This window comes from Leptonychotes weddellii, chromosome 11 (genome assembly GCF_054177405.1).
Source record: "Leptonychotes weddellii isolate Sample4059 chromosome 11, ASM5417740v2, whole genome shotgun sequence".
NCBI classification, from domain to species: domain Eukaryota; kingdom Metazoa; phylum Chordata; class Mammalia; order Carnivora; family Phocidae; genus Leptonychotes; species Leptonychotes weddellii.
Genome location: NC_138379.1, coordinates 81,648,414 through 81,671,572, shown reverse-complemented (window position 1 = coordinate 81,671,572; position 23,159 = coordinate 81,648,414). Strand labels below are relative to the sequence as shown.

General features: G+C 50.4%; 4 protein-coding genes across 11 annotated transcripts in view; 2 read left to right on the top strand and 2 right to left on the bottom strand.

The window, feature by feature from the left end:
* Positions 1-6,166: 6,166 nt before the first annotated feature.
* On the top strand, positions 6,167-13,008 carry CENATAC (centrosomal AT-AC splicing factor). The gene is made up of 11 exons (XM_006749186.3): positions 6,167-6,348; positions 6,465-6,628; positions 7,031-7,129; positions 9,380-9,446; positions 9,518-9,580; positions 9,906-9,970; positions 10,117-10,222; positions 11,166-11,196; positions 12,361-12,450; positions 12,529-12,661; positions 12,746-13,008. The coding sequence occupies exons 1-11, from the start codon at positions 6,229-6,231 to the stop codon at positions 12,816-12,818; spliced, it is 1,011 nt and encodes a 336-aa protein (XP_006749249.1). The 5' UTR covers positions 6,167-6,228; the 3' UTR covers positions 12,819-13,008.
* On the bottom strand, positions 9,245-15,370 carry RPS25 (ribosomal protein S25). Of its 2 annotated transcripts, none has more exons than XM_081799330.1 (5): positions 15,188-15,370; positions 14,877-14,972; positions 14,160-14,343; positions 13,061-13,160; positions 9,245-9,412 (listed from the first exon to the last, which is right to left on the bottom strand). In XM_081799330.1, exons 1-4 carry the CDS (start codon positions 15,188-15,190, stop codon positions 13,066-13,068), a joined length of 378 nt encoding a protein of 125 aa, XP_081655456.1. In that variant the 5' UTR covers positions 15,191-15,370; the 3' UTR covers positions 9,245-9,412; positions 13,061-13,065. The 2 variants fall into 2 exon arrangements, with proteins under 2 accessions (XP_081655456.1, XP_081655454.1); XM_081799328.1 differs by lacking the exon at positions 9,245-9,412 and adding an exon at positions 12,919-12,965.
* Positions 15,362-18,728, top strand: TRAPPC4 (trafficking protein particle complex subunit 4). 3 transcript variants are annotated; one of them, XM_081799327.1, is made up of 5 exons: positions 15,362-15,521; positions 16,004-16,178; positions 16,918-17,130; positions 17,771-17,897; positions 18,383-18,728. In XM_081799327.1, the coding sequence occupies exons 2-5, from the start codon at positions 16,061-16,063 to the stop codon at positions 18,459-18,461; spliced, it is 537 nt and encodes a 178-aa protein (XP_081655453.1). In that variant the 5' UTR covers positions 15,362-15,521; positions 16,004-16,060; the 3' UTR covers positions 18,462-18,728. The 3 variants fall into 3 exon arrangements, with proteins under 3 accessions (XP_081655453.1, XP_006749251.1, XP_081655452.1); XM_006749188.3 differs by lacking the exon at positions 15,362-15,521 and adding an exon at positions 15,586-15,828 and having other exon boundaries at positions 17,027-17,130; XM_081799326.1 differs by lacking the exon at positions 15,362-15,521 and adding an exon at positions 15,657-15,828.
* Positions 18,729-18,834: 106 nt separating this feature from the next.
* The window catches only part of SLC37A4 (solute carrier family 37 member 4), a 7,307-nt gene continuing 2,982 nt past the window's right edge, over positions 18,835-23,159 (bottom strand). For 4 of the 5 annotated variants that reach the window (XM_031020328.2, XM_081799324.1, XM_031020329.2 and 1 more), the window contains 7 exons: positions 22,602-22,845; positions 21,955-22,113; positions 21,620-21,705; positions 20,995-21,108; positions 20,714-20,779; positions 20,240-20,378; positions 18,835-20,109 (listed from right to left, as the gene is read on the bottom strand). In XM_031020328.2, coding sequence (XP_030876188.2) covers positions 19,943-20,109; positions 20,240-20,378; positions 20,714-20,779; positions 20,995-21,108; positions 21,620-21,705; positions 21,955-22,113; positions 22,602-22,845 — 975 coding nt within the window. In that variant the 3' untranslated portion in view covers positions 18,835-19,942. The remainder of the gene's footprint in view (positions 20,110-20,239; positions 20,379-20,713; positions 20,780-20,994; positions 21,109-21,619; positions 21,706-21,954; positions 22,114-22,601; positions 22,846-23,159) is intronic. The other variant, XM_081799325.1, reaches the window with a different exon arrangement.

Genomic DNA, 23,159 nt, shown 5'->3' with positions numbered 1-23,159 from the left:
ATCCAAGAAGCAGGAGTCAGCCCATCCCTTATTAAAGTTACCTGCAGCAGCCTGGTGTGTGTGTGTGTGTGTGTGTGTGTGTGTGTGTGTGTGTGTGTGTGTGTGGTCTCTGGGGATGGGGCGGGGGGGCGGGGGTCGGCTCTGAGGCTGGAAATGGACACCATTGGCCTAGTGTGCCGCAGAGGGAGCCCATGCTCTTCTTTCCTCAAAGGAAGAAAATACTGCACTCCCTTCAGGATCCTGGAGCCACTCCCATTTTTCTGGATTATGAGGATAATCTTGGGAGATGCTAGCTCATAGCAGCCCGCCACTCACAGGAGGGGATGTAATCAACTGGGAACAGTGGGAAGCAGCCTAAGGAAAGACATCAATTGTGGGGCAGTTGAAGGAGAGACAGACCCTCCGAGCAGGCCAAGAAAGAGCAGTGAGAAGGGCGAGAGGAAAGAGCTATTTTGGAAAAGGGGATAGTCAGGTTCGAGCCTCATTCTCCTCTCCATGTAACCATTTTGAGCAAAGGGTGGGAACTTAGAGCCAAGATGCGGACACATCCCCCTTGCTGTTTGTCTCCACCACGCCCGCCCTCGGGAGAAGCCAGAGCACCAGCGGATTCAGAGTTCTCAGAGGCTTCAGATCCCAGCCGGACTGCTGGGGCTTTCCTGGTGGCAGGAGCTGGTGTCCAGGGCAGGGCCAGATGCCAGCCTCAGGTCCGAGGGGAATATGGAGAAGCCCCGTGGGCTGAGGGAGAAAGAACAAGGTTTAAAGCTGCATCCAGATGCCCCAGGCATTCAGACAGTGCTTGAAGACAATACTGAATTTCCCCTTGGCCTCTCATTCCCTCTCCTGCTCTCCCCCTAGCCCACCCCCCGAGCCCAGTCCTGCCTGGAAACACAGCTCCCCCCTCAGAACCCAGGGCTTCGGATATCCTCCATGCTGAAGGCAGCCTTTGACCTTGAAGAACTGACCCTTATACCTGGGGCCGTAGACAAGGAGTTCAGCCAGGAACCTAACTTGGTATTACACCTAAGCAGAAAGTATTTGTTGCATCATTTTAAGATATACTGAACTTTTCAGGAATGCAACTGTTCTGTAAAATGAAGAATAATTGTGCCATTTTTTTTTTTTTTTTTTTTTTTGGTTAGGAAGTTTACCAGGAGTTGTTTGCCACTTCAGAAAATCACTTCACTGACAGCAAAGCTGCTCTAATTTTTAAGTCAGCGACACCACACGGCTGTATGAGTCTGTGTCTGTATCTGTTGTTCTCTCAGGGATGCTACACGGACAAATAGTTATATCAGGACAGCCAATATAAAGAAAAAGTATTTTCAATAGTCATTCGAATATCCTCTCTTAAATCTAAGCTCTTCTCACCATAGGTATGTGCAAATTTCCAACCATCTCATATTCTCAAGTCTAGTTTATCCACTGAAATACACTTTATTTCATAAATTTCTCTCCCTTTATTTTTCTGTTATATTACAGTTAAAGTGTTATATCGACCTTTTTAAAATTACATGTGTTGGTAAGTTATCAGTAAGATTCAAGATGGTAAAGACAGTCTTTTTTTAAAGATTTATGTATTTATTTGAGGGACAGAGTGTGTGTGTGGAGGGGAGGGGTAGAGAGAGAGGGAGAGAGAATCTCAAGCAGACTCCATGCTGAGCACAGGGCCTGTCATGGGCTGAATCCCACGAACCTGAGACCACGACCTGAGCTGAAACCAAGTCAGACACTCAACCGACTGCGTCACCCAGGCAACCCAAGATGGTAAAGACAGTCTTACAAATCGTTTGCTCTATTCCTAGGGCATTAAGGCTGGTGGGGCAGAGAACCACTGAACCAAGCACAGATAAAATATAGCCCCTGCCCAGAGGGGCTCACCCACAGCGACATCAGCAACCAGTGAGGACAATGCACATTTATGTCCAGCCCCACAAAGCCTAGCGTGGGGCTTTTTAGGTAGTAAGAACGCACTGTTTGCTATGATTTGTCACTAGTAACTTCTCTAAGAGGCACATTCCATATTCTCTGGAAGCACAGAGAAGAGAACAATCAGCTCTGTCTGGAGGAGCTAGGGAAGGTTTCTCACAGGAGGAGTTAGCACTGGGTCTTTTTCCCAGGTCTAGAAAAGAACAGCCACTACTTGTCCGGAAGTGCCCAAAGCCAGCCGGGCTCTGTGGGGTGCTGCTGATGCTCCGAGGAGGCAGAGGGGCAGGCTGGGGGAGCAGTGAGGGGATGGGAAGAAAAAGTGACCAGTTCCAAGGAAAAGACAGCACAGACATGTGCAGGTGCCCAGTTGGAGCAAGACGAGAGCTGCCTTTCCCTAATCCACTTGCAGGTGCTTTGTGATTCTCTCCTCCCAGACCCTCTGGATGCTCATCTCTATGTGATATGGGGGAGTGGGTAGAGGGACCAGGTCGTTCATGTCCTTCCCTCTGGGCCCACCCAGCACTGTGCAGCCAGAGCCCCTGCCCCCCACCGCCCCCACCACCACTCGGGTCTAGCTAGCTCCCAGGAAGCAGGACAGGGTCCCAACTCCTCAGCTCTAGTTCCATCTGGTCTGGCCTCAATTTGTCCACCTCCTCTGTCTACATCCTTATCCCTGTCTACATTCCTGTCCATGTCTGGTCTGAGTTGCAAGTGGATCCCAAAGGTAACAGGTCAGAAGTAAAGAACAAAACAATACAGCCTTTGTGGAAAAAGCGGCCCTGAGACAAACCTGCCTTTGCCTCTTTTGCCCTCTAATAGCATATTCTACTCCTACCCTCGGCTCCTTTTTTTTTCACTTACACAACCATTATTTGTTTTGTGTTTTTAGATTTTTTAATTTATTTAATTGACAGACAGCGAGAGAGGGAACACATGCAGGGGGAGTGGGAGAGGGAGAAGCAGGCTCCCCGCTAACCAGGGAGTCCGACCTGGGGCTTGATCCCAGGACCCCGGGACCATGACCTGAGCCGAAGGCAGACACTTAATGACTGAGCCACCCAGGCGTCCCAGAGAAGTCCTTTGTAAGAGATTTTAGCTGAGACCTGGATAATGAGTATCCAGGCTGTAGAATGGGGAGTAAAAGTGTTTTGTAGAGGGAACAAAGTGGACAAAGCCTGGGAGGGAGGGACCTCCTCACCTGGGCCTATTGAGGGAATGGGGATAAGGCCACAGAGGACAGAATATAGTAAGCTAGGGGAGAAAGACCCAAGGTGAGATTGGGGAGGGAGGCAGGGACCAGGCCATGTGGGCCTTTCTAGGTTATGATAAGGGATTTACATTTTTTTTCTCAAGTATAGTGAAAGTAACAGAAGCTGATTTTATCTATTTTTAAGTTTTATTTAAGTAATCCCTACACCCCACATGGGGCTCGAACTTACGACCCCGAGATCAAGCTGTCTCATGTTCTTCAGACTGAGCTAGCCAGGTGCCCCTTATTTTTTAAATTCTACTTAGCCACTCATTGGCAGTGGCTGCTAGGAGGGCACACATGGAAGCAACAGGGCTTGTTAGGAGGTGATGCAGTAGTCCAGGTGGACTAGGGCAGCAGCCAGAGAACTAGAGAGAAGCAGGCTGATTTGAGATGTAGATTGGAGGCAGCATCAATAAGTCAATAGGACTGATTGGACGCAGGTGAAGTGAGGCTGAGATTTTTTTTTTTTTTTAAAGATTTTATTTATTCATTTGAGACACAGAGATAGAGAGAGAGCATGAGCAGTGGGAGAGGCAGAGAGAGAGGGAGAAGCAGACTCCCGGCTGAGCCAGGAGCCCGATGTGGGGCGCCAGTCTTGTTTTCGGCTCAGGTCATGATCTCAGGGTCATGGGATCCAGCCCCCGTGTCAAGCCTCAAGTTAGGCTCTGCTCAGTGAGGAGTCTGGAGGATAAATGGAGCTAACATAGACCACACACTTGGAAACGAGTTAGAAAAATTTTACGTGAATCTAAGCAAAAGAGCAAGGGAATTGAGGCAAGGTTTGCTCTAGGAGTATAAAGAGTATAGAACAGAACTTAAACGTCTCAGAAATCCAGTAAGACAACTTGAACAGGGTGGATATGGGGACTGAGTAAAAGCAGGTGTCAAAGATAACTCTCCCCAAAACTCCAGGCTTTAGCTTGGTGGTATTCCCTGGGAGGATGAAAATAGGGGATGTTCTCAAGTGGAAGATGTTGAGTTCCATTTCACACAAGTCAAGTTCAGTTGCAACTGAATGAACACTCCGTGGTGGAGAACTTTAGGGCAACAGTTTCAAAAGCAAAATTGTAGAGGGCTAAGAAGTTAGTAGAAGTTGAAGCAGTGTAGACTACTCTAAGCAGCTTGGGAACAAATGAGGGAAACAGATGGCTGTGTTGATCTGCATTTGGGGTTTGATAAAATGAGAGGTCTGGGAGGGTCAAGTGAAGTGTAGGTTGCCATGAGTGTAGTGGGAACGATGTTGGGATCCAGCGAAGCCAAGAGGACCTAAGACCTAGACCACTAATTTTCAAACTTGATTGAGCATTAGAATCACCTGAAGGGCTCATTAAACCATAGATTGCTGGGCCCCACTCTAGAGTTTCTGATTCAGTAGGTCTGTGGTGGGGCCCAAGAATTTGCATTTCTAATAAGCTTCCAGACGCTGATGCTGCTGACCTGAAGGCCACGCTTTGAGAACCTAGAACAAAGCAGCTGGTAGATGCTGAATAGTTTTCTGAGTGAATGGGTAAGAGTACTCATCTTCAAGACTGGAGGTCTTCCTGCAGTTAAAGACAAGATGGAAACTAAGGCCACATGGGAGGATGGAAGATGGTGGTGAGAATACAACTTCAGAGTTTGAATTTAGAGAAGGAGCACTGTTGGGCAGACAAGGTCTAGGATTGACCCTGCCAGGGAAATGATGGGAGGTCAAGGAATTGAGTGTTGGGGGATCTTCAAAATGAGTCACATCTGACAGAGGCCTGAGTCTACTGGGAAGCTCCAAGAGGAGGTCAAGATCTGAAGGGGAGTCTGGCTACTTTCTGGGCCTGAATTATGTATAGTTGACTGTATGTACACCCACAGACATTGTAGCCCATCCAGGTTAATGCATCAGTACTGGTAACAAATCTAAGTGAAATTTGTGACTCTGTGTGAGTTCTGTCAGGCACATCCTGTAAGTAAGGTCTGGGCTGGGCCCCGGGCTTTTTTGGGGTGCTCTAGGGTAGAGATCAGAGCCTGGGGATTTCAGCTGTGTAAGGGAGCAATTTACCTTAGGCCCTAAGACTTAGGGGAGCAGGATAGACAGAAAGCTGTTCATTCTAGCAAAAGTAGCTTGTAAAGAATGAAAATTCCATGGGGCGCCTGGGTGGCTCAGTCGTTAAGCATCTGCCTTTGGCTCAGGTCATGATTCCAGGTCCTGGGATCGAGCCCCACATCGGGCTCCCTGCTCGGCGGGGAGCCCGCTTCTCCATCTCCCTCTGCTTATGTTCCTGCTCTTGCTCTCTCTCTCTCTCTGAAATGGATAAATAAAATCTTTAAAAAAAAAAAGAAAATTCCACTGGATGAGCAAGTTTACAGAATAAAAATGTCTATTAACCCTCAGCAATGACTCTGCACCCTTTTTATAGCTTCCCCTTCACAGCTTCGCAGTAACCACTGCTCAGAACATCCCCTGGGAGTATGGCTGTGATTCGGTCTCAGATGAAGGCCGCCTGCAGCATGCGTTCCTTACCGCCAGCCGGAACTGAAGAGCACCAGAGGTGCTGCCTCCGATGCTTCACGCCTGTGCAAACTTCCACACGGTTACTGCCGCCCCGTGCCTCAGTTTCTCCATCTGTAAAATACCGGCAATAATAGTACGCCACGTAGGGCTATTGTGAGGATTAAGTGAGGCAGTTAATGTGAAGCTCTCTCTAGACACAGTGAGCACCCTACAATACTATTACAATCTGTTCCACTGCCTGATGCGGGTCCATGTCAATGCCCCGACATGCGTGCGGCTTGTGGTCCTGCAGCGGCACCTAACTGTGGCGCGCGCTCCTTCCCGCGCATGCGCACAGCGGTGCTGCCACTTTCGGTAGACAGCATCTGGGAAGAGCGGTGACGGCTGGCTGCGCACGTCTGCAGAGAGCCCGGAGGGACTCGCGCAGCCGCAGATGGGTCTGCAGTGGCGCCTGCCCGCCGCTGGGGGCCGCGGGGACCGTTGGGTTCGCCCCGCCCCCGAGGGGTCAGGGGTCACCGGATGGCGAAAGAGTCGCTGCGCGTCGCGGACACCCAGTCCTGGGCCCATGGCGCCGGCGCAGCGTTGCCCTCTGTGCCGCCAGACCTTCTTCTGTGGTCGCGGACACGTCTACAGTCGCAAGCACCAGCGGCAGCTGAAGGCGGCTTTGGAGCGGCTCCTGCCCCAGGTGCGGCCGGGAGGCGGGAAGGGGTCGCGGACGGCCTGGGGTGGGGGATGCCGGCAGTGCAGGGAGGGCGCGAGGGTGGGACGTGGGGGTTCCAGCGGGTACCCTCTCCGCCGCAGGTAGAGGCCGCCCGCAAGGCCACCCGCGCCGCTCAGGTGGAGCGCTACGTGCCCGAGCACGAGCGGCGCTGCTGGTGCCCGTGCTGCGGCTGTGAGGTGCGGAAACACCTGAGCCACGGAGACCTGACCGTGCTGCACGGGGGGCTGCTGGAGCATCTGGCCAGGTGAGATCCGGCCTGGGAGCCTCATCCAGCACTTTCGCATACTGGTGCGTGTGTGTGTGGGGGGGGGTTGGGGTGAGTGAGAGGCGGAACGCTTTTGTGGTTTGGGTGGGTCGACTCAGCTTACAGGCATGGCATCCTTGAGGGGTGGAGGGCTTAGGGCTGCCATGGTCCGGGTGGTAGTGGAGCGGCTGGGCGGCTGGCTCACGGTTACCTCCCATCATCTGCTCTCAGATTCTCCCGTTTTTATTGGAAGAGGGAGACTGGACATCTGGAAGACTAGTAACAGTATTCGCTCAGCCTTGCCCAGAGGCAGAAACCCAGATGTCAGTGTGCATTACTTATCTAATGCCTAGATGTCTGAGGAATATTCTGTAATCTGTCATTGAGATTATCCGTTCTCAGCCCAGAGCACAAGAAAGCAACTAACAGATTCTGGTGGGAGAACAAGGCTGAGTTCCAAATGAAAGAGAAGTTTCTGATCTCCCCCCAGGACTATGCACGGTAAGTCACTGATTATGAGAGATGAAATAACAGAATGGGGCTTCTCTGGGTCTGTGTCAGGTACTGGAGCTTTCGCTAATTGGAAAGTTCAGTGGGGCCTTCTTAAGTATCTGTTGTCTTCATAGCACTCATTATTCTAGGCACTATACTGGACACAAAAGAACTATGACAGAGTCCTTTAAAGGTTTGTATCTAGTTGGGGGATGGGATTTACAATGCATTTAGCAAATAGAGAACTGTATATAATAAAAGTTGTCTATAATCAATTATTTTTTTTTTAATTATTTATTTATTTATTTATTTGAGACAGAGAGAATGAGAGAGAGAGAGCACATGAGAGGGGGGAGGGTCAGAGGCAGAAGCGGGCTCCCTGCGCGGGACTCGATCCAGGGACTCCAGGATCATGACCTGAGCCGAAGGCAGTCGCTTAACCAACTGAGCCACCCAGGCGCCCTATAATCGATTATTTAAATGTGTGGTACAGAGAATATTAAGGTCCTTTAGGAGTAAAAGAGGCTTTTTATAGTGTGTGCAAGCAACTGGTACTCACCCAGTGCCCACTTTGAAGTTTTAGACTCTATTTTAACTAGCCTCTAGAGGACCCTGAGAAACTGGAGTGCAGTAAGCTAGTCAGCACAGAGTGGGCGTGAGTGCTGACTGCTTCAGGAAAAGGACACAGCCTCACACTACTTTTATTGGGACAATATTGAGATTATGGGGAATGGAACCCAAGGGGATCCCGGAACCAAAATTACAGAAAAGCTCATGACATCTATTATTGTTTCCTACTCAGTGTGGAGAATAATGAGGGAATGCTGAGAAATGCCCAAATCCTACTACCTTGTCTTCAAATCTGTGGTTCAGACTGGGTGGGAAATGGGGAACTGAGGCCAAAAAGCACTCACTCCTTACACCCTGGCCCAGCTCCAAATGGTGTGTGGTGGGAATAAAGAATAGTTTAGCAGAAAAAGTCGTAATTGAGAATTATGAGGATGGACTCTTGGAGCTTTTTATTAAATAGTTCTTTTTTTTTTTTTTTTAAGATTTTATTTATATATAGAGAGAGAAAGCTAGCACGAGCAGGGGGAGTGGCAGAGGGAGAGGGAGAAGCAGACTCCCTGCTGAGCAGGGAGCCTGACACCAGGCTCGATCCTAGCATGTGCTGGGATCATGACCTGAGCCGAAGGCACTTAACCAACTGAGCCACCCAGGTGCCCCAGTTTTGACTTTTGAACCTTATAAATTTAAAGCTCACACGCACAAGGCAAAGCCAAGTCTGACTGATTTGGTAAAGATACCACGAGCCACTTTTAGATTTAGACAGGTTATTACTTACATAGCAAAGAGAATAAACCTGAAGTGCCAGCTTCCCAGGTCCTTGTCCCACCCACCAAAAAGGACCACTCTGAAACAAAAAGGGCTAGCTAACTGCAATGTGACACCCTGCTTCTGGGGAGCCCAGTGTGGCCTGCAGCTCTAATCTGAGAGCGGTGGGCAGAAAGCTGCATACTACATTGGAACCTGGGAGGTGATAAGAAACTCTCATGACAGCCGGGGTGTGTGTGGGGGGGAGACAAGGAGGCAAGTGGGAGATGGCCCCACAGCAGCTCCTTTCAGCTTCCTTCAGCTCCTTTCCTCTTGTGTTCCAGGAGCATCACACAGGTGCTCAGCCAGGATTCTGATGCTGGGGTTCTAGGCTTTGGCCAAATAGGTGCAAGGCTGCCAGGGCACTGTGGTAGAGCCATTCCCCTACGTGTGTTTTACCAGGAAAAAAATCCTAAAACTGATTGCAAACAATGACAGATTATCGTAGCTATATATCAAATTGATAACAGTCACTAAAGAGTAAGAATTCAAGTAACTTGAACACACAATTCTGACTGTATACCCTTAGGATATTTTCCAAGGACTAAAGTACTGCGGAGGAATCCTGAGCTTTGCTTAGTAGTTTTATTGTCGATGGTAGTATTTTTCTGATACCTTTCTGTGTGTATTGTAGGATAAAACAAGTGTAAGTCTCATGATGTTCTAAAGCCCATTTCTGATTTGGCAAAAAGGAAATGTGTGCATAGTAGAGAAGAGCCAGTATGGCAGAATGTTAACAGTGAATCTGGGTGAAAGGTACATGGGTGTTTATTGTTCTATTTTGATTTTGAAATTATCCAAAATTTGAAGAAAAAATGATCTTTTGAAGATGTTTTCATAACTGGCAGGGACTGGGGTTCTTGGCTGACTTGCCCTTCTTTTTAGATTCAAGAAATCCATGGTGAAAGGTTTGGATACCTATGAGGAAAAGGAAGATGAGGTGATCAAAGAGGTGAGTTAAAAGGCCACTGAAGGACCCAGCCCCATGACCTTGTGCGTAGCTAAGCAGCCTCTCCCTCACAGATGGCAGCTCAGATCCGTGAGGTGGAGCAAAGCCGGCAGGAGCTGGTTCGGTCCGTCTTAGAGGTTGGTGTCCCTCGGAGGAGCCAGAGCAGTATCCAAATCCACTTGATCCCTGGTTCTCCCAGGTCCAGCATTTCACCTACCAGCTCTTCTAAAAGAACTCATGGACTCCATGCTTCATCTGCTCGGCTTGAATTCCCTCACCTGTCTGCCAGGGGGCAGGCCTTGTCAGTGGCGATGTGGGCAGAGCTGGGAGGGAGGGAAGTTTGCAAGATGGGCAGTACCATAGGCCAGTATACCAATTTGTTTCCTACTGGAGGGTGGGAGCATGGCCTAGGCAGACTCTTAAGCATCCAAGACACATTTATTTTTCCTGAATCAAACTCAGCCTCAGGCAGTGCCAGACCCAGAAGAAGGCTCTTCAGCATTTGGAAGCTGGAAAGGGACTAACAGGTAAAATTGCTAAGGAATCTCTTGAGAGTTTGGCCTGTTAGAGCATTCTGTAACTTTTTGGCTGGAAAATGGGAAAAGTTCATCTCTGCTATCCTCATGGTTCAAGGACCTCATCTGCCAGCCTGGCTCCTGCTTGTCTTTTTCAGTCTAGTGGCTTCCACCTCACAGCAGCCTTCGTACTTGGACCTGCCACCTGCCCCAGCACTTGACTGGATGGAGACAGGACAACCTTTGACATTCATTGGCCATCAGGTACAATGGATAAGCCATTTAGGAAGGGCCAGTGCCCCCTCAATTCCCAGGACACCCATCTCTCCTGGGTTTTGTACCTATTCTGGTCATTGGGCTCTTGTGTCTTGCTGCACCGCTCCATAGTGTTTTCTCAGACCTCTTTCCTCACCCTCCAGTGATCACATCTGCCCGTTGCCCCCACTGCCACTAAGGAGTGCCAACTCCTACAGCTCATCCTCTGCAGAACCCCCAGTTCCTGCTCAATTTAGGACATTTGTAAATATCCCACAGGCACCTGAGGCTAACCCCTACCATCCCTAGATTTCCCCAACTGTGGAGTTATTTCCTCCTCTTTCATCTCCTACATCCTGTCGATGAGTAGGCCTATTTTACCTCCTGGCTGAATGTCCTCCATCACTTTTCTGGAAGTTTCTATCCCCCTGCAATCCTGTCCTGAACACAGAAAGTGACTGCCTCACCTGATGTCCTGTATACTCCAGCCATACTGTCTTGAGTTTTTTGCACGTGTCATTGCCATTACCTTAGATAATAGGCCTTTCTTCAGCCTAGCTCAAAGGTCACCTTTTCATGGAAGGCTTATGTGCACAGGTTGCCTGTTGTAAATGTACATGGGACCATGTAAAAAGCTGTAAATGTAATCTGTGTAAATTTATGCTTAAATCTCTTCCCCTACGATACATACTGCCCTATGAGGAAAGGGTTTTGCTTACGTAGCACCTAGTAGGCACTCTGTTTTTGGACATCTTCATTACTGAGACCGTGAGTCTTTTGAGGGACAGGACTCTTTCAGTTATCTGTGCTCTTAAAATTTAACACCAGCCAAGGCACAGAACACCACTGTGGTGCTTCCCCCCCCCGTGGCTTGTCCTTTTTCTAGCTAGGAACATAGTGTCATCAGTTTCTTATCTGGGATTTCTCCCCCCTCCCCCATTTCCAACTACAGGATACACCAGGAATTGGTAACATCCACTCAGGTAAGGCCCAGGGCAGTGTTTCTCAGATGGTAAGAGGTAATTATTTTAAGTATTTATTTTAGGGGCACCTAGGTGGCACAGTCAGTTCAGCGTTCAACTCATGGGTTTCAGCTCAGGTCTGATCTGGGGGTCGTGAGATTGAGCCCCACAACAGGCTCCATGCTCAGCACGGAGTCTGCTTAAGATTCTCTCTCCCTTCTTTTGCCCCCCTCCCCCCGCTCTGAAATAAATCTCTTAAAGACGGACACTGAACCGACTATGCCCCTCAGGCACCCCAATTACTTTTTTAAAGAATAAAGTTGATTATGATAAAGTGCTATCTGATCAAGGACCTGTATCTTGAATATATAAAGAACTCTCAAAACTCAGTAGAGGCATACAAAAAGATGTTCATCAGAGTGGCTAAAATTAAAGACTGTGTACGTGAAGAAACATTCATAAACTGCTGGTGGGAATGTAAAATGGCAGAACCAATTGGAGAAACAGTTCAGGGATTTAGGAAGCTAAACACACACCCACCATTATGATCCAGACACTGCAGGAGAAAAGCAAACATGTCTGCACAAAGGCTTGCACACCAGATGGTCACAGCTTTAGTTGCAGTACCCTCAAACTGAAACTGAAAACAATCCAAATATGCCTCAACGAAGGAACAGAGCAGTGCTCAACAAAGAAGTAACTACTGTTAAGTGCAGCATAGATAAATCTCAACTATTAGAAGCCAGACCTAAAAAAGTACATACCAGCAAATGCAAATTAGATTAACAGAAGCATATCCATGGTTGCCTGGGGCTGGGAAAAGGTACAGAGAGGTGCAGGAAGTACTTTAAAGGGGCAGAACGATACATAGTCGTGATGTTTAGTATCTTGATTGTGATGGTTTCACTCAAAAGCTTTTCGAGTTACACACTTTACATGTGTGCAGTTGCAGGTCAGTTATGCGTCAACAAAGCTGTTAAATACCAGTACAGCATATCACACGTTAAGATAATGTTGCTTTAAATTAGCCCAGGGCCCTCCAACTTCCCATGGTCCAGAATTCCTGGGTTTTGCTTTGAACATTTCCAGTTGTCAATTAGGTAAGAGTTTATAGCTAGGGCATGTTTCACAGTAGTCTGAAACTTGGAAGAGTGCCTTCATTCCTGCTTAATGGGTCTTTTCCAGGTGCTACACCTCCCTGGATGGTCCAGGATGAGGAACACAACTCTGTAAACCAACAAATAGGACCATCCTATGAAGAATTTATTAAAGAAAGTAAGTAAACAAATTCAAGAATGGATTCTCTAAATTTTCCTACTCAAAACTGTTTAAAAACAGTTTACTTCTTTGTAGAGGAAAAACAGAAATTGAAGAAACTCCCCCCAGACAGAGTTGGGGCCAACTTTGATCACAGCTCCAGCACCAGCGTAGGCTGGCTGCCCTCTTTTGGCCGGGTCTGGAATAACGGACGCCGCTGGCAATCCAGGTACACATACAGTGCCAGGACTCCAAACCACTACCCCTTTGGAGAGGTCAGCCTTCATCCTGCTAACCCTTCATTTCCTTTCAGACATCAATTCAAAACGGAAGCTGCAGCAAGGAACAAACAGTCACATAAAGAAAAAAAGCCAATTGTTTCCTGATAACTTTTCCAACCACCATAAGGCGTAACGACAAGTCAACAAACCCATACCTATTATTTTCTGTTAACTACTTTTCCTAGGAAAGAGACATACCCGCCTATTTGATTTAATAAAGTTTTATTTTCCAAAATGTACAGTTGGTAGGATCTGTAAAAAATAAAAATAAAAGAATCAGAATTGCAGAGCCTTATGTAAGTGGGATGTATACTTTCTACTCTGTGGGCCCCTGGGTTCTTGTTTACCTTGTTCATGCATCTTCACCAGCAGCTGGGGCATCTCCACCCTTGGTGTTTCTGGTGTAAATTACTTGAGCTCTGTGCTTTGAAACCAGTTTAATAAGTCCTAGAGAGAAAAAATAAGGTTTTCACGCAATACTATGAAATACTTCATAGACGCCAGAAATACTGAATTTGAGCATGAGAGTTTAATAACAAAGGGAAACATCCCTACATTTCTTTTTCTTTTTTAAGATTTTATTTATTTGACACAGAGAGAGAGAGACAGCGAGAGAAGGAACACAAGCAGGGGGAGTGGGAGAGGGAGAAGCAGGCTTCCCACTGAGCAGGGAGCCCGATGCGGGGCTCGATCCCAGGACCCTGGGATCATGACCCGAGCCGAAGGCAGACACTTAACGACTGAGCCACCCAGGCGCCCCACATCCCTACATTTCTTGGTGATAATCTAATTTTACTTATTCTTTCTAAATGAGGGGCCCACTACCTGCTGTTGGGATGGTTACCCTCTAGCGCTTTAACTTAAAAGTCACTATTTCCACATTAGACACTACAGGGGGCTTAAAATATTTACTCATGTATACTAATATGAAATTATGGTAACTAGATCCACCACGAAATTTTAAAAATACTTAAGTAAAAAATGCTTTACTATTTTCATAGCCACATTTCAACATCATTGGGTTTCTTCCATAATTCTTTAAAATGAAATTATTTGAAAACAAGGGATCCCGAGGCTTCACCGATGACATAGGGGTCCATGGGACAAAAATGGCCAAGAACCCTGCTTTGGGGTCTACTCTAGGATGTTAGAATATTACAACCAGTGGTCAGCCTGTGCCTATTTTAGGAAATTCCAGTAAAAATATTTAAGATGGGGGCCCCTGGGTGGCTCAGTCAGGTCTTGGGATCTAGCCCCCCCCCCCCCCAGGAGGGAGGCCTGCTACTCCCTCCCACTCCCCCTGCTTGTGTTCCTTCCCTGTCTCTGTCAAATAAATAAATAAATAATCTTTAAAAACAAAAAAAGACAAAAAACCATTTAGGATGGCTAATACAAGCAGGCCAATTTAACGTGTAAAACCACACCAGTACAACACACTCCTCTCACCTTTACTAAGGAGCTCCTGAAGGGCTGCCCTGGCCAGGGAACCTCGAATCTTCAGTCTCTCAGAGACAACAGCTGGAGTTATAAGCTTATAGTTGGGAACTTCCTTACAGAGTTTGTCGTATGTCGCTTTGTCAAACAAGACCAGATTATTGAGCTTGTCCCGAACTTTGCCTTTGGACCACTTCTGCTCACCAAAAGGAAAAGGAAAGTCAGTGCTCCTGGAAGAAATCACTCCCTCCCTCCCCAAACAACCTGTGTCAGAGAACGCTCTTCCACAGCCGTGGTGCTGTACTGCAAGGGTGTGTGTTCCCATGGAATTCAGAATTTACAGAAACTACAAACTAAGATTCAAGTAATTTGAAACGAGGACACAAAATACAAGGAAGCCTAGTTGCCATTAACGGCGTCAAAGATGCGTTAGACTGGGGGAAAAAAAAGTCTATGCGAATTTCGGATATAGGCTGAACCCCACGACACCAATTAAAATATCATGTGCTGAACATCAGAATATACACTCTTGTTTAACTTCTAAGTAGTGCGTACCACCCTATTCTTCCCAAAAAAAACACAACGGTGATGAGACCACAAGCTCTAACAATCGGACTCTAGACCGCACAACCTTAAAAGCCATTTGCTCTACAGGTCACTTATTACCACAACCACATGGGTCCGGCGTCCCCAGTACTCCCCATTCCTGGAGGGGCGGCTCACTCCTACCTTCTTTTTGGCCTTGCCCCCAGATTTGTTCACTGGGTCTTTGTCTTTCTTGGCCGACTTTCCGGCATCTTTCTTCTTCTTGTCATCCTTGGGCGGCTGTAGAGAAAAAGGCAGAATGCAGCCAGGTCACAAGGCAGCCCCGCACCGCCCTAACCCCACCACCGGAGCACATGGATGAAGCCATCCCCCGCCCGCCCGCCTGAAGAAGCGGCCCGGCGGGTCGGGGGCCCTCCGTCCGGTGCCCCCTCAACTGCGCCCCAGCACCGCCCGGCTCTCAGAACCGCACCGGCTTCCCACCCCTAAGAGCTCACCATAGCGAAGCTGGGAGAGCAGCGTCCACCCCTGCAGCCTCCCTAAGATGTCGGACAGAAAGGAAACACCGCTCCCCGACCGGCCCAGAAACCTCCACCCGCAGCGAGCGCTTCCGGGGCAAGGGGCGGAGCCCGCGGAGGAAGGCCGGAGGCCCGGCCCCCTCGTGCCGCGGGGAGCCGCGCACCCCGGACCCTGCCCGCGACTTATTGGGCTTTGCGGCTAAGTTGTGAGGCAGCCACACGTTGTATTCCCTGGCCCTGGAAACAAGAGACAGAAAACAATCAGCCAGGCTCCGCAACGACCCCTGCGACCCCGCTAAGCGTGGTGCTTCAAGTGCGCAGGCGCCGCAACCAGCGCGCTCCGGGCTGGGAAGAGGGGGCGGGGGGCGGGTCCCACGGCTGCGGTTCCGGGGCGGGGCCGCCAGGAACAAGCCCAATCCGCGTCTTCGGAGCCGTGGCGGCCGCAATGGCGATTTTTAGTGTGTATGTGGTGAACAAAGCTGGCGGTCTCATCTACCAGTTGGACAGCTACGCGCCCCGGGCCGAGGCTGAGAAAACTTTCAGTTACCCCCTTGATCTGCTGCTGAAGCTGCACGACGAGCGTGTGCTGGTCGCCTTCGGCCAGCGCGACGGCATCCGGGGTGGGCTAGGCTTGCGTCCGAGGGGCGGGCCCGGAGCTGCGGCGTGGGCTGGTGTCTCTGCGGGGCTGGGGAGGGCGCGGAGGGAGAAGGGAGAGGTGGGTGAGGCCGGGTCGCTAGTCCCTTCGGCGGAATCCCCACGCTGGGGCTTCGTTGACCCTTAGCCTCACCTTTGCAGTGGGACACGCAGTGCTGGCCATCAATGGCGTGGACGTGAACGGCAAGTACACGGCCGATGGGAAAGAGGTGCTGGAGTACTTGGGCAACCCTGCCAATTACCCGGTGTCCATTCGATTCGGCCGACCCCGCCTCACCTCCAATGAGAAGCTCATGCTGGCCTCCATGTTCCACTCGTAAGTCCCCCAGCCCTTCCTGGGGCCTGTGGGCCTGCACTTGGCCCTTGGGCCGGCTGGATTAGTGTGGTTCTGCGGGAAGTCTCCTGAGCGGCCGTGCTTTATCTTTCTTCGCCTCCTTTAAATCGTCAGTTCTTGCAGTTGTGAAAGAAAAAGAACTAATCCCGATGACTAGGTTTTAGGTAACACCGGCAGTGGTGTGGCCTTGCACAAGTCAACTTCTCTTCGCTCAGCTTTAGTTTCTAAATAAAGTAAGGTAACTGAATTAAATGATCCTTAAGACCTTTTCCCATTCTCAACGATAGTAGAAGGTGTGCTGGGTAATCGTAGCTGTGGGGTAAGTAACCATGGCACGCATTCCCAGTGGTAATTTTACCCAAAGTTTTCAATGTAAAATGTTTTTTTGTTTAAAGATTTTATTTATTTATTTGACCGAGAGAGACACAGCGAGAGAGGGAACACAAGCAGGGGGAGTGGGAGAGAGAGAAGCAGGCTTCCCGCAGAGCAGGGAGCCCGATGCGGGGCTGGAGCCCGATGCGGGGCTCGATCCCAGGATCCTGGGATCATGACCTGAGCCGAAGGCAGACGCTTAAGGACTGAGCCACCCAGGCACCCCTCGATGTAAAATGTTTTAAGGCAAAGTATGAGTGTAAAATACATGCAGAGCTCAAATGAATTTTAAAGAAAGTTCGGCGCTGTTGCTGCTGGGCAATTGACACGGCCTGTTCTGACCTCTCAGGGTGTAATGTGAACTCAGCAGAGAGGGTCGCTTCAGTGGAAAAGTTTGAGAAGCACTCCTCCCTCAAAACAGCGGGGTGCATTCCCAACCTTCCCTCCTTTGCAAATAGGCTGTTCGCAATCGGTTCCCAGCTGTCTCCAGAACAGGGCAGCTCAGGCATTGAGATGCTGGAGACCGACACGTTCAAACTGCACTGCTTCCAGACACTGACAGGTAGGCGTCTCCATATAGGCCAAAGGGATGCAGTGGGGCAGGTTGGGGAAAGGGACTGACCAAAGACAACTTTGGTAAGCAAGGGGGTGGTGGTTAACTTTTCCTGGGACAATTGCACAGACACATACGTCTATTTGTTTTGTGAATCCAAAGCCAATATTTAATCTGATGCCAGTTTTGTCCACGCCACCCAGAATGCTCAGCCCTGGGTATCCTGTGTGCAGATAAAACTCACCGTAATGGTATCTCATGTTGCACACGTTTCGGAAGGTGTGTTTCAAAATGAAACCTGAATGCCACATGGAAATGACCTTTGGATCGTGTCATTGCCTCACTCCCTTAATGGGGATGATTGAAAACTGCCTGAGTCTGCCCGCTGCCTGGCACTTGCTGCTGAGGGACCACAAGATTAGGAATTAAGTGACAGAGCTAGATGTCAAAGCGTGGTCTCAATCAGTTGGGTGATGTGATAAAGTCACTTCCCTGCTCTGGTCTTAGGATTCACAGTTTTGCTTTTCCTGCTTTATGGAGCAATAAGGATAAAAATAAAAATGGGCTTATGAAAATGCCATATGCACACAGGATGATGTTATTTGCTGCATTCTGTACCCTCTTGTAACCATTCTTGGTCCTTCTCCAGGGATCAAGTTTGTGGTGCTGGCAGATCCTAGGCAAGCTGGAATAGATTCTCTTCTACGAAAGATTTATGAGATCTACTCAGACTTTGCCCTCAAGAATCCATTCTATTCCCTGGAAATGCCCATCAGGTAGGCGGTCCCCCTCCCCAGATACTGGTCAAAGCGTCCTTGCCCCTCCCTTTGTGCTCTTCCCCAGTTCATTTTTCAAAAGGATAAGAAGAGTTACTCTTTAAAAAATTTTTTTAAGATTTTATTTATTTGTGAGAGAGAATGAGAGACAGAGAGCATGAGAGGGAGGAGGGTCAGAGGGAGAAGCAGACTCCCTGCTGAGCAGGGAGCCTGATGTGGGACTCGATCCCGGGACTCCAGGATCATGACCCCAGCCGAAGGCAGTTGCTTAACCAACTGAGCCACCCGGGCGCCCGAAGAGTTACTTTTAAATAAAACAAAAGTGAGCTAATCTTTTCTTGCTATTTTGAGAAACCAAAGATTTTTCTTGTCATTCATGTCCTTCAAGCAAGTTTCCCCTGGCTCTACCTCGGCACCCAAGGATGGGGAGGAGAGTCTGAGACCTCACACTTTGTCCTCATTTGTGCCTCTTGGTTCTGGCCTAGGTGTGAGCTGTTTGACCAGAACCTGAAGTTAGCCCTGGAGGTGGCAGAGAAGGCTGGAACTTTCGGACCTGGGTCATAGGCTGAGCCCACAATGGATCCCCCACATTTGAGAGATCCTACAGCAGGGATCCTGCTGTAGCCACTCCAGTGGAGATCCCCGCAGCCTCGTTAGTGTACTTGAAAATGGGAGGGTGCTGAGCCTGATGACATGTACCGATCCCCGAGCCTTAATGCCATGCTCTCTGCCCTCCTGTATCTACCGTGAGCCTACTTCCCAACTCTGTACAGGTTTATTTATGGAGGGAGTAGGCCCATAAATGCTTAATAAACATTCCTTTGATCTGTGTTCGCTATCCTCATTAATGGTTTGGGGGGAAAAGGCTCTGGTGGGGAGACAGGAATGATAAGGGGATTCTGGGAAGATGAGATCCGTTCTAGTAGAAAACAAGTAATTGTTCACTGAAGAATGAGCATGGGGCTTTGAGTCAGGAGCCTTGGGTCTAGTTCCAGAATTGCTGACTTCTAAGGTGCTGGTGGCAGTGGTGATGATGGTGGGGTATTTATCAGGTGTTTACAGCCAGGCTTTACTGCTTTATTTAACTTAACCCTCACCCTAATCTTGGGATGCATTCTGTTACGGACAATAGATTTACCAAAGTACAGACTCTCTGCCTCAGAGTCTCAGAGCTAGTTACTAAGCACCTGAGTTTTAAGCCAGGCTCTCTGACTACACTCTCCGGGAGCCACTGTTACACTGCCTTCCTCCATCGAATGGTTACATCTGCCAGAAACCCAGTGCTTCATCTGTAAAATGATCATTGAATTAATGAAATTGAAGGCAAAGGAGCCATAAACTTGAAGGCGTCCATGTCAGGTTTCCCATCCCAAGGAGATGAAGTTTGCCCCTTTTGGGGTGGAAAAAGCAGGTATCAAGAGAATATCTTCCAAAGAAAGCAGTCTCTGGCTTGTAGTACCCCTTTGGAAAGAATGACTCCCTGACAGTATTTAGTATCAAATCTAGTTTTAATCTGTGTCAAGTCCTCCTCCCTCCCACCCACACCCCACGCCCCCCGCCGTCCCCACAGGGTACTGGTGAGCGTGATGGCCTCCTCTCCCCTTGGAATCGAAGGTATTGGCAATAGCCGTTGACAGTGCTAAGAGGCCTTAGGGCAGCAATCATGGGTCCCTGGTACCCTTCAGCGGCAGGAGGAGCCTCACTCTACTGGCGATGGTGTGGGAGGGCCCAGGAGGGGAAGAAGGGTTTAGGGGACTCCCTGACTGCAGGGGTTTCCTGTTTGAAGGCAGGAAATAGGAGCTAGTGGAGTCCAAGAACAAAAGTTGCCTTTTAAATGGAACACAGGATGGGGAGCTGGGACCTCATTAGCCACTGGTAACTTCCAGCACCACCTGGGCGAGGGAAAGGCGCACAAGAGGAAATCAAAGGTTCAATGCTAGCCGGAGCAGCCCCCCTTTCTTTCTTTCTCTCTGCCCCCCTCTCCCCGCAGCCCCGTGCAGGGGGAAGGCCACAGGTGGGAGAGGATGCACTGGAGCCTGTACTCTTCACTCAGCCTTCTTGGGCACTCGGCCCATCTTGGTGCGGATGTTTCGTAGGAGAAAGAAGGCAGCAGTGCTGACCGCACAGATCACTTCAGCCACCCAGAAGGCTGTGCTCCAGGTATAGTGCTTGGCAATGGTGCTGAAGGGCAGCCCAGCCAGAAAGCCGCCCACTGCCAAGGAGGAGGGGAGAGCCCAGGTCACTTGGGAGGCTAGAGTCAGTGGGGCTGGCCCCAGCCTCTAGCTAGCCTATGTGCAAGGCACAGTGGGGGAGAGGTAGACACTCTGGAGGGCACCACTTACCATTGGCCATGAGTCCCACAATGGCGTGGGAGGTGCCGCACAAGTTGGGAGGGGCGCACTCATTGGCTATAACTCCGAACAAGGCAATGGGACCGTAAGAAGAGAAACCAAACGCAGCTCCCAACACCAGGATCCAGAGCTGCAAGGACGGTGCAGGGTAGCATTTAGAGTCTGAGAAAGCCTACCTACCTACCACTGCCAGAGGGGAGAAAAATGCTTGGCCCTGGGAACAGATGATTGTAGTAAGGAGACAGTAAGTGACCACCCTCATCCCGCTTCCTGATAAAACTGACAAGGCCAAGCTAGAGGAGTGGGGCCACACTGAGCCAACCTGAGGGCCTGGGTGGGTAGGTGAAGGAGCGACAGAAGCCATCCCTCCCAGTTAGATGCGCTCTCTCAGAATTGATGCTAGGGCAAGGCAGACAGGGTAGGACAGGGGGAGACAAACCAGGAGGAAAACCACAGATAAGGCACCTCATGCTCCGTAAAGCCTGTGAGCTCAGCGAGTGGGTGAAGAGCTGAAGTCCAGAAAGCAACATCCTAGAGGAGCACAGGGAAGAGAAGAAAACCGGGCCCCAGGTCCAGGAGGAGCACCAAAGTACAGAGGACACGCGGTAAACCAGAACTAGAAAGGGAAATCTGAGAGGCAGAGAAAGGCCTGGGCCAGGGTGGAGCCAGGGACAGGGAGCCTGACAGTCAGTGGCCCTTGCTCTCTCATCCTTGTGCCGGCGGCGGGCCAGGCCCGCCTCATTTACCTTGGGGGAGTCACTGCTCACAGTTACCCGGAAGAGGTACATGGACACGGTCATGCCAGCCATCATGAACAGCAACAGGCCGTGGCGGGGGTTCCCGTAGATGGACAGCCTTGCCTGTGGATACAGGCCCAGCAATGTCAGGCCCTAAAAGCAGCAGAGAACCTCCGCCTCTGGACTCTGACACGGCAGGGCTTCTGCTGACAGGTCTTTGGCAATCCCACCACAGTTCTTGGCCCGGGGCAGCTCTGGGAGGCCCTGGGACCTGCTCATTATATTCTGAGGCCAAACTCCACCACATCCCCTCCTCCACCGTGGGGACATATGCTGGCAAGCTGCACCTAGCCTCTCCTCAACCCCAGTTGCCCTGGGGCTGTAGAGAAGCCCACTGCCAGGCTGAGAGAAATTCTAGCTCTCCTTGACATCCGTTAAAACCCTCTCCCCAGGAGCCTTACCTTGCCTCCACACCCTCAGCAAGTGAGAGTAGCCTGGAATCATTCCAACCTCCCCCCACCCATATGCCAACCTGCCTGTTGCCCCAGGGCTCCCGCCTCTCTGGTGCCTGTCCCGGTCATGCTGGGGAGATTGAAAGGGACCCTCCTCCTTGCTGTCCCTTCTGCGCGCTCACCTTTGCCATGGCCCGGTCTGACAGGTAGCCAGCTGCAATGCTGCCTACAAGGCCCCCAACCTCCAGCGCACTCATGTAGGAGCTACCTGGCGTAGGGAGTTGTGGTGGGAAGAGGGAAAGGAGGGGTGGAAGGGTGTTAAACACACTAGGGTTGTCCCAGACTGGCTGTAACCCAGAGAGGTACAGGGTCCCCAGGGTGACCGGCCACAGCTGTCTGGGTGGTGCCTGGCCTCAGGGAAGGAAGAAAGGGATAAAGAGAAGCTGGGCCTCAATTTCCCGTCCCTTTAATTGATTCCTGCTCCCTAGGCGCCCCCCTGCTCCAACACTCATCTTACCCACGAGGACTGACTGTCCTTTCTCCTGGATAAGGAAGAACTGGCCCCAGTCGGTACAGCAGGTCTTTACTCCAAATACCACGAGGTAGCCAATGGAGAGCACCCACAGGTAGGGGGACAGCAGCAGCTCCTGCAAGGTACTCTCCTCCTCCAAGGAGCCTGGGGGCAGGAGGAGGCCAGGCCTCAGGCTCTGGTCTTGCTGTTCTGCCCCGACTGAGCCCCCACCACTCATTAACCAGCCACAGGGCCAGAGTCCATCCACATAGCCAGGGACCAGCAGGAAGGTACCCTTCCAGCCACCGCTCTGCCCTGTCCGCTCCACCGCAAGTCTCAGCAAATGAGAGAAAAACTAAGCACCCAAGCCACTTAAGCTTAGGATGCTGTCCAGGAGCGGGAAGTCTGGCTCTGCCGTGAGGAAGGACCAGGATATAACGTGAGTCACAGCATTTGTTGCCTCTGCCACTTGTCTGGTACTTACGTGCCTCTTGGAACGGAGTTTTATTTACTCCCCACCAACTCGCCATCACCGCCCCTCTCCCTACAGCCATTGGCTAGCCCAGGGCCAGGCATCCAGCCAGTCCTCAGTGAGTCTGCCCGATGAACGACGAATGAATCAGGCCCCATGATCAGCTTGGGTGGGGGCTCACCCTTCTTGCCCTTGGCGGGGGTGGGGTCCAAGTTTCGGAGTCCGACGTCCGCAGGCTCGTTGTGGATGAGCAGGAGGCAGAGGAAGGAGACAGCCACACCGAGGGCCCCGGACAGGGCCAGCGTGCCGCGCCAGTGGTAGCTCTGGGCGAGGGTGGTCGCCAGGATGGGGCCCAGCGCTCCGGCCAGGTTCATGCTTGTGGACAGAATGGCCCACCAAGTGCCAAACTGAGCTGGCTCAAACCACTGTGGGGCAGAGGGGGACAGAGTAGGTCCCCACGTCAAACACGCTGAAGGTGAGGGTCAGGTGGGGCAGACCTAGGAGCTCACGTTACAGGGGTGAGGAAGAGGGCGCTTCTTCTTTTTTTTTTTTTTTAAGATTTTATTTATTTGCAAGAGAGAGAATGAGAGACAGAGAGCATGAGAGGGAGGAGGGTCAGAGGGAGAAGCAGACTCCCTGCCGAGCAGGGAGCCCGATGCGGGACTCGATCCCGGGACTCCAGGATCATGACCTGAGCCGAAGGCAGTCGCTTAACCAACTGAGCCACCCAGGCGCCCCG

Excerpts from the sequence above, each read along its gene's own strand:
- TRAPPC4 (XM_006749188.3), top strand. The coding sequence starts at position 15,654 with ATGGCGATTTTTAGTGTGTATGTGGTGAACAAAGCTGGCGGTCTCATC. Across the intron at positions 16,179-17,026 it reads CTGGCCTCCATGTTCCACTC|GCTGTTCGCAATCGGTTCCC; the intron begins GTAAGTCCCCCA and ends CTTTGCAAATAG. Across the intron at positions 17,131-17,770 it reads CTGCTTCCAGACACTGACAG|GGATCAAGTTTGTGGTGCTG; the intron begins GTAGGCGTCTCC and ends GTCCTTCTCCAG.
- RPS25 (XM_081799330.1), bottom strand. Across the intron at positions 14,344-14,876 it reads GGGGCAAGGCCAAAAAGAAG|AAGTGGTCCAAAGGCAAAGT; the intron begins GTAGGAGTGAGC and ends TTTGGTGAGCAG. Across the intron at positions 13,161-14,159 it reads TCAGGAGCTCCTTAGTAAAG|GACTTATTAAACTGGTTTCA; the intron begins GTGAGAGGAGTG and ends TTTTCTCTCTAG.
- CENATAC (XM_006749186.3), top strand. The coding sequence starts at position 6,229 with ATGGCGCCGGCGCAGCGTTGCCCTCTGTGCCGCCAGACCTTCTTCTGT. Across the intron at positions 10,223-11,165 it reads TGACATTCATTGGCCATCAG|GATACACCAGGAATTGGTAA; the intron begins GTACAATGGATA and ends TTCCAACTACAG. Across the intron at positions 11,197-12,360 it reads AATTGGTAACATCCACTCAG|GTGCTACACCTCCCTGGATG; the intron begins GTAAGGCCCAGG and ends GGTCTTTTCCAG.